A 7,912-nucleotide genomic window follows, 5' to 3' on the forward strand; every position below is an offset into this window, starting at 1 on the left:
TCGACATTGAATTTTCATTGAGAGTGAGAACAAGAAAGAAAGAAAGAGTTAGAGCAGGACGCTAGGGTGTAAGAATAGCTCGACAACCCGAATAACTCGGACTACCCAACCTAAATTATAAGGGTTGGGTTGGGTTGATTTTTTTTTCGGGTTCGATTGAGTATCGGGTTGAGGAAAATTTTGGTTCAACCCAACGCAACTCAAATTAATGATATTATATATATTTATATTAAGTTTTATAACATGATGCTTGGAATGTTTTTTTATTTTAGAAGTTTGGCTTATATTTGACTCTCTCATTAATAATATTAGATGTTATAATGCTTTTGAAATTTAACAAATATTTGAAATGGAAAAAAGAAAAATTATACTACATGATAACCAAACTCATTGGTAGGGGTGTTCAAAAAAACCGGTAACCCAACCAGCCCGGATTACCCAACCCAAACCATAAGGGTTGGGTTGGGTTAAATTTTATGTTGGGTTGGGTTGGGTTAGAAAATTGGAGAAAAAAAGGTCGAGCCGGGTTGTCGGGGTTGTGCAAGTTAGGGGTAGGGTTGACCCGGCCCAACCCGATTATATATACATATATAGATACATATATATATATATATATATATATACCTAAAACCTAAAAGTAAACCTTATTTTGAATTAACATTCTATACTTGAAATTTGAATGTATAACACACATATATATTTGTCACCTTGTACCTTCAATAATAATTTGTTCACTTGCATATTGAAAAATAATATGAAAATTTGTCTAAATAAATTATGTAGAGATGAAAAAAAAAAAAACCGCCAACCCAACTCGGCCCAACCCAAATTTTTTGGGTTGGATTGACCCTTACGAATTGAACCGATAGGGTTCATTTTTTGCCAACCCGGATACTTTGGGTTGGTCCATAATTTTTCTCCAACCCGATGCTTATGTACACCCCTACTCATTGGATTGAGAATGCTTCCCAAAGTCATTCGGACTATCAACTAACCCGAATATTTAGATTGGTTCCAAAGTACCCAACAGGTTTAGACCCCTGATTAACGAAGCAAAGTTAACAGATACAAATTTCTCTCGAAATTGCAACTTGCAAGAAAATTCTTGATTTCACTGTCGCTCAACTCTCGACTTATCCATTTCGTTCAAAAGTAAACAAAACTACTTCGTCTTGCCAAGCTCAACACTGAAACTTTTTGCTCTATGTTCTTCTTACAAGACCCAGAAATCCTGTTTCTGTAATTCCAATTACCTCAAATTTCCCTCACAATTATAATTTTGATCGAGCGCAGAAAACAATAGAGACTTCTTGTTTATCCATCTGATTTGAAGCAGGTGAAACCAATTTTTTCTTGTGTTTATTATCGCCATTCTGCACTGCATTTCTCTTTTTAATTTGAAGGGTTTCTGAATTTATAGTTCAATTCCAATTTCCTTTTATAAAACTTGCATTATTTGTTCGTTATTGCACTGTCATTTCTGCAAACACTTGGTGGGCTTATGAAAATTCTGTTTGTATGCTGAATCTTTCAGGGTTTATGGAAAGTAGCGCCAGTCAAAATGGTAATTGTATGCTGTGGTTCTTCAGGGATAAAGGTTTTGATGATAGAAGTATTGATAAGATGTTTAGAAAGTGTAGGCGTTTAGAAGATACGCAGAATGAAAGAGCTTCTGAAAACTGGGAATATTTGGAAAGAATTGGGATTCAAAAGAGGAAACTTCCTTCTGTTGTTTCCAAATGCCCTAAGATTTTAGCTCTTGGTCTTCAAGAGAAACTCGTTCCCATGGTTGAGTGCCTTGCAACACTCAGCACCAAGCCTCATGAAATTGCTGCAGCTATTGCTAAATTTCCTGGTATTCTTTCCTATAGTGTTGAAGAGAAGCTATGCCCACTTTTGGCCTTCTTTCAAGCATTGGGTGTTCCTGAAAAGCACCTCGGAAAGATGATTCTACTCAACCCGAGGCTTATTAGTTACAGCATTGAATCGAAACTCGTTGAAACTGTAGATTTTCTTGCTGGGGTTGGGCTAACGAAAGAGGGGGTGATTGGAAAAGTTCTTGCAAAAAATCCATTTCTCATGGGTTATAGTGTTGATAAAAGGCTCCGCCCGACTGTGGAGTTTCTGAAATCAATCGGTCTAAACAAGATGGATCTTCAAGCAGTTGCATTGAAATTTCCGGACATTTTGTGTAGGGACGTGGACAAAGTTTTGAGATCTAATTTAGATTATCTAAGGAGCCGTGGGTTTAAAGATGGGGAAATAGTGTCTATGGTGACTGGTTATCCTCCTGTTTTGATCAAGAGCATTCAACATTCTTTAGAACCTCGGATCAGATTTTTGGTCGAAATAATGGGAAGAAAACTTGATGAAGTTGCTGAATATCCTGACTTTTTTAAGCATGGTTTGAAGAAAAAACTTGAGTTGCGGCATAGATTGTTGAAAGAGAAGAATGTTGACTTTACCTTGAGTGAATTGTTGGAATGCAATCAAAAGAAGTTTATGATGAAAATGGGTTTGTTATGAGGCTATGCCTGGAGTTTTAGGTCATTATATCCTGAAAGAATGTTGTTTTCTCACGATTTTTACAAGTTTTGTTGCCTAATTTTAATTTTCCGGATTTCTAGTTAAAAATGAAGGGCATCCGTCTTGCCAAGCAGTTGTCTTTAGGCCTGGATTATTCTCGTACTCCATTCATGCTTCATGCTTTAGGCTCTTAATGGTTTCCCTTGTGTTTTAACAATTTGAATGGAGTGGAGTACATACAAAGTACCCTCTTGTAACTCCTTTCTCTATTTTGTATAGGTAGAGATTTGAACCTCTGGTCCACTCTTGTAGCTTTTAATGTTAAGATTTTTTTGGTGCCAGAATGTGTACAATTGACTCATTGTTCTTAACAGTTACAATGGATTGTTGGGTTTTTTAGATTCTGGGGTACCATCTCATGAAAAATCAAAAGATGTTTATTACTTGGAGACTTGAATTTACAATTACGAATCGTGTTGTTGTGTGCAGTTTATATCAGTATTTACATTTTTTTTTATATAATTTACACTTCTCAGACAAGAAATTTCTGGAAGCTATGCCCAGACTGTACTCCATGGTCCATGCCCGAAGAATAAGGATCTTCATTGCTTTCAAGGCCTGTTGATCTCATCCTAACAATTATTAAACGGTACTTTCTTTTTTACCATATTATATATTGTCATTCCTATTTTCTAACTCTTTCTTCATTATTTTGAGGCCTTTTGTCGTTGCAAGATTAATCATTGTTCTCTGTTTCTCGTATAAGAAAAAGCAACCAATTGAACATTATTAAAACAACTTTGTAATCTCAGGATCACATAGAAGATGATAGTAACTTAAAACTTGGACTTGAACTTTTCTATAATTTGCAATCTAAGCAGTTCTTTAATGCTCTTTGATTTATAAAGAAAACATGTCAATTGTATCTGTAAAGAAAAATTAATGGTACATTGAGTAGGGTTGTCTGGCAGGACGGAGAAGAACTGAAGTTTCATGCACAAGTGTAGTGCGTTGTGGTCATTGTGCATCAAATCATCCTCTTCTCCATGCTTCTGGCAGCACAAAGAATAGGATGATTTGATGATGATAATCTGTAGGCAAAGAAAAAGAAGAAAAAAATGAGTTTCATACATACAAGTGTGTTGCGCATTGTCAAAGAATAGGATGATTTGATGATGATACTCTGTAGACAAAGAAGAAAAAAAATGAAGTTTCATACATACAAGTGCGCAGAAGCAACCGAGGGGCCTCTCAGGACAACGGGAGTTTGATCCCAGGTATACATATTCTATACCTTCCCATATGTCAATGTGAGAATTATAACAATAATAAACGAATGATATTTTCTACACCAATTTAATGATGTGCTACATGATTGTCAAGTAACTTGCGGAGGCTGAAGCAAATGACTAGCTATGTGAAAACTTCATGGGAGAGAGTTATTCGTGTTTGACAGTGAAGTGAGAATGGAACTTGTGGAAGAACTGCTCATGGGAGGCCACATGAAGACTGGCTTGAATGGAGGTACTTGAGGTGGAGGCAAAGCTCCATTTAAAATTTGGAGTATAGCCTGAGTTTGTGGCCTTTCACTTGCCACGGGATGTGAACATGCCAACCCAAGTAGCAGAAGCCTTCGAGCTTCATCAACCACAAAATCATTACCCAGCTGGTTATCCACGGCTTTTTCAATGTGTCCTTCACGGTGTAGCTTCCACACCCAATCAATTAGGCTATACTGATCTTGTTCATCTTCAACAATAGCTCCTGGTCTCTTTCCACAAACGACCTCAAGCACCACTGCCCCATACCCATATACATCAGATTCAGGTGTAGCCCTCCCTTCATGGAAGCATTCAGGAGCAACATAACCCATTGTGCCTGCAACTCCACCACAATGCAGGTCTGCATAAGAGTTTCTTTCAGGATCCAAGGCTCTAGCAAGGCCGAAATCCCCTAGACGAGCATTGAATTCAGAATCAAGCAAAATATTACTTGATTTGATATCCCGGTGCAATACTTTCTGGTCATACTCATTATGTAGGTAATGCAACGCAGATGCAACTCCGGAAAGAATTTTATAGCGATGTCCCCAGTTGAGAACATTCTGCTCATCAACATCATATAGGTGATTCTCGAGGCTTCCATTAGGCATGAAGTCATATACTAATAAAAGCTTCCCTTTCTCGTAGCACCACCCTGGACAAATATGCAATACTTATTTTTAGGACATTGGTCTTGAATCATGCACTATATATGCTACTATTTAACATGCCATTGGTGCTTGATGAATGCAAATGAAAAACTACACAATATATGTGCTCTGTCATTCTCTCTGAGCTAAGAGTTTTAGTGAAACTTCTTAGTTTATGATATTTACTACAATATGTTTATGATATTTACCAGGCAAGGTAGAATTATCTATTGATTCCTAAATTATATATTCAACTTATTCTCTTTCCCCTTGTTTGTTTAAAAGAACAGTGGAACGGAAGTTTTACCTTCTAAACGGACAAGGTTCCTGTGGCGAAGACGGTGAATAATGGTGAGCTCATCAAGAAAATCACTTTTGCTCTTAATGCTGTCCCTGGAGAATTGCTTGACAGCTATTTCAAGCCTGGAAGCAGAATTTGAAGATGCGGTAATGTCCCTATCCTTTTCCTGCAGAACCCCTTTGTACACAATCCCAAATCCTCCATTTCCCAGAACCATGCTTTCATGGAAGTTATGAGTCGCTCTTTTTAGTTCCTTGTACTTGAACTCTCTGGGCATTCCAGGCAATCTCTTCAGCGTGCCCTGAACATTTGATTCCTCATCCATGTGCTCTGTCCTCTTCTTCCTATAACCAACAAACAACCAAACCCCTACCAGAATTGCGATCGTCAGTACCGGAATTCCGACCCCAGCAAGGATCTTCAACCATGTTAGATTTTTCTTCTCTGGTAGACGCTCCAAATCTAGTGTCCACTCCAAGACACAGTTCAACTGAATTTCTGGGCTTCCTGTAGAAGCAGAAAATCCAATGAATGATTCTTGCTTCACAAATTGTTTCAAGTTTACGGTTTCATTAAGAAGAGGTTTATTAGGCTTTGGATCTTTGTTTATGGACATGTAAACCTGCAAAAGTTTGGCTTTGCCATCATATTCAACCCAGATACTGTGATTAGTTCCAATCTCTGGGGATAGAACTATGCCAGCTTCTTTCAGAGGAACAGTCTTCCTTGATTTAACGGAGTTGATGTTCAGACCAATATGGTTGTTGTCGGGGTCAAAATCCTGCTTCTCGGTATCAAATTCAATAGCTACAATTTGGTTTCTGTCGTCGCCGTCGATCGTTTCATTGGTGAGGCCCATCCACTGCCCCCAGCTCTGTTCAGGTACATCAACAGTCGGAGCTATAAGAAAAGCAAGTCCCTCACCAGCATTCCATTCTTCCCTTCGGAAAATATTGATGTAAAAGTATGTGCTGAATGAAGCAACAATGTCCTCCTCTTTATCAATATCATCTAACCATAACTTGAACGGCTCATTGTACATAATGCGGCCTGATGTATTTTGAAGCTTAACAACCTCGTTCTGCGAGTCGGGAGTTAGCTGCAGCGCCCCGCCGTCGATAGAAGAACTTGGTGTGAAGGTGAAATCTTGGTTGTTCATCCTTTCATTGAATCCAACATAGGCAAAACGACGCTCAAGGATCGGTTGACTGCTCACAGCTCCAAAGAGCAACACCAAAGAAGTCACAACAACCACAAAGGTACTCGATTCTCTCTTACACATAAACATTTTTCTCATCAAATTCATCAGCAACTAACTCAGAATCCTTAACAGGAGAACAAACAAGAAAAAGATACAGATGAATTCCAAGCTTTGTAGATCGGCAACGGGATTGCTGAATCCGGATTCAGCTTGTTCCTTTCTCAACTAATCAAAGAAAAAAGCTAAAGGTAAACCCCATTTGGTTTGAAGTTTAGAGCCTTCTTTTCCATGATTATCGCCTTGATATGAACTGAAAAAAAAAACATTGGTCTTCTATAATTCTTGGATGCATTAGTTTAATATGCTAGAAACCGAGTTTTGGAAAAGTATGGTCTGGAATTGGTCGAAGGTCGGTCGAAGGTCAAAACTCAAAAGGGATTAGAGAGGAAGAGGAAGAGGAAGAAGAATTAGAATAGCAGAAGAAGAAGGGTCAAAATTTTCATGTTGAAAATGGTGAAAAAGCCATTGATAAGATATGTAAGTAGACAAAAAACAAGCAGTTTCCTAGAGAAAACAGAGTAAATACTGTCGATAATAAAAAACTCTTTTTTTAGATTGATGATGATGAGTTTAAAGATCTGAAGGAAATGGGGTATGGAATCTTTTTCAAATTGAAAATGGGATTATTGTATATATCCACTAGCTTAGGATTTTTGGTTTCTTATGTTTCTTTTTCCTCTTTTTTGACAACTTGGTTGGCCCCACACTGGAATGGAATTTGAATAATGGTTTATTTTCTTTTGGGCTTTCAGACGATGTGATCCTCTATATCTTGTTCATGATTTTGAAATTCCATCAATTCCTTTGGCTTTTTAGCTTTCTTTTTCTAATAAATAAATACCAATTTGGTTCGAAGAATTGGACTACAAACTTCTTGGCCAATTTATATATCAATTGATATATGTTTTTTGTTAAAAAAAATTTATCGAAATGACCTCAAAATTTTGATAGGGGACAAATTTTGTTTTTCCTCGCTTGGAACAAATTTTGAGATTTCGACAAATTATTTTATTTTATCTTTTCCTATTTTTGTGAAATTTTGCAAATCTCAAAATTTTAAGTTTTTTTTTAATTAATTATGTTAGCAGTTAAGTTGATTATACTCAATTGTAAAGTTTCTCACTTTCTAATGTCATTTCCAATTATTTTGATGTGCTACTATTTCTAATTTCTAAAATATCTAACTTTTAGCATTATTTTTAACTTAGAGAATTTAAACATTTTCATTAAACTTTTACATTATTTCATCTCGTTGATGTAACCATTTTTTAGCATCCAAAACTTTTATTTTCACGTCATTTCACCACAAAATATTCAAAAACTTGTTTTGTAATTATTTTTCTATTTCATTTTTAAACTTTTACTCTTGCATTGATATTTACACACATTTGCAATATACATTTAAATGCCTTATTTTCATAGAAATGATGATTGAAAAAATGATTAATTATAATTTAATTAAATCAGTTAAAGTTTTATTAACCAATTATATCAGTTTTCATGGTTTTTTATAAATCTTTCTGAAATTTTCATCCATACCAAAATTTCTATCGCTCCATAAACTTAGGATATCAATATTTCTATCATATTCCAAATTTTGGTCATCCTTACTTTAAGTTAAGTGGTTTTCATT

General features: G+C 36.2%; 2 protein-coding genes across 2 annotated transcripts; one reads left to right on the forward strand and one right to left on the reverse strand.

The window, feature by feature from the left end:
* Window positions 1–922: 922 nt before the first annotated feature.
* On the forward strand, window positions 923–2,925 carry LOC103492550 (transcription termination factor MTERF6, chloroplastic/mitochondrial). The gene is made up of 2 exons (XM_008452952.3): window positions 923–1,336; window positions 1,535–2,925. The coding sequence occupies exon 2, from the start codon at window positions 1,540–1,542 to the stop codon at window positions 2,524–2,526; it is 987 nt and encodes a 328-aa protein (XP_008451174.1). The 5' UTR covers window positions 923–1,336; window positions 1,535–1,539; the 3' UTR covers window positions 2,527–2,925.
* Window positions 2,926–3,358: 433 nt separating this feature from the next.
* Window positions 3,359–7,048, reverse strand: LOC103492551 (probable L-type lectin-domain containing receptor kinase S.5). The gene is made up of 2 exons (XM_008452953.3): window positions 5,025–7,048; window positions 3,359–4,722 (listed from the first exon to the last, which is right to left on the reverse strand). The coding sequence occupies exons 1-2, from the start codon at window positions 6,322–6,324 to the stop codon at window positions 3,953–3,955; spliced, it is 2,070 nt and encodes a 689-aa protein (XP_008451175.1). The 5' UTR covers window positions 6,325–7,048; the 3' UTR covers window positions 3,359–3,952.
* Window positions 7,049–7,912: the final 864 nt, after the last annotated feature.

The sequence above is a fragment of the Cucumis melo genome, chromosome 1 (genome assembly GCF_025177605.1).
Source record: "Cucumis melo cultivar AY chromosome 1, USDA_Cmelo_AY_1.0, whole genome shotgun sequence".
Lineage (NCBI taxonomy): Eukaryota > Viridiplantae > Streptophyta > Magnoliopsida > Cucurbitales > Cucurbitaceae > Cucumis > Cucumis melo.

What these genes read in the sequence shown, in the direction of transcription:
- LOC103492551 (XM_008452953.3), bottom strand. Translation starts at nt 6,324, where the DNA reads ATGAATTTGATGAGAAAAATGTTTATGTGTAAGAGAGAATCGAGTACC. An exon ending in GAACCTTGTCCGTTTAGAAG is followed by an intron (nt 4,723 to 5,024) that starts GTAAAACTTCCG and finishes ATATTTGTCCAG; the next exon opens with GGTGGTGCTACGAGAAAGGG.
- LOC103492550 (XM_008452952.3), top strand. Translation starts at nt 1,540, where the DNA reads ATGGAAAGTAGCGCCAGTCAAAATGGTAATTGTATGCTGTGGTTCTTC.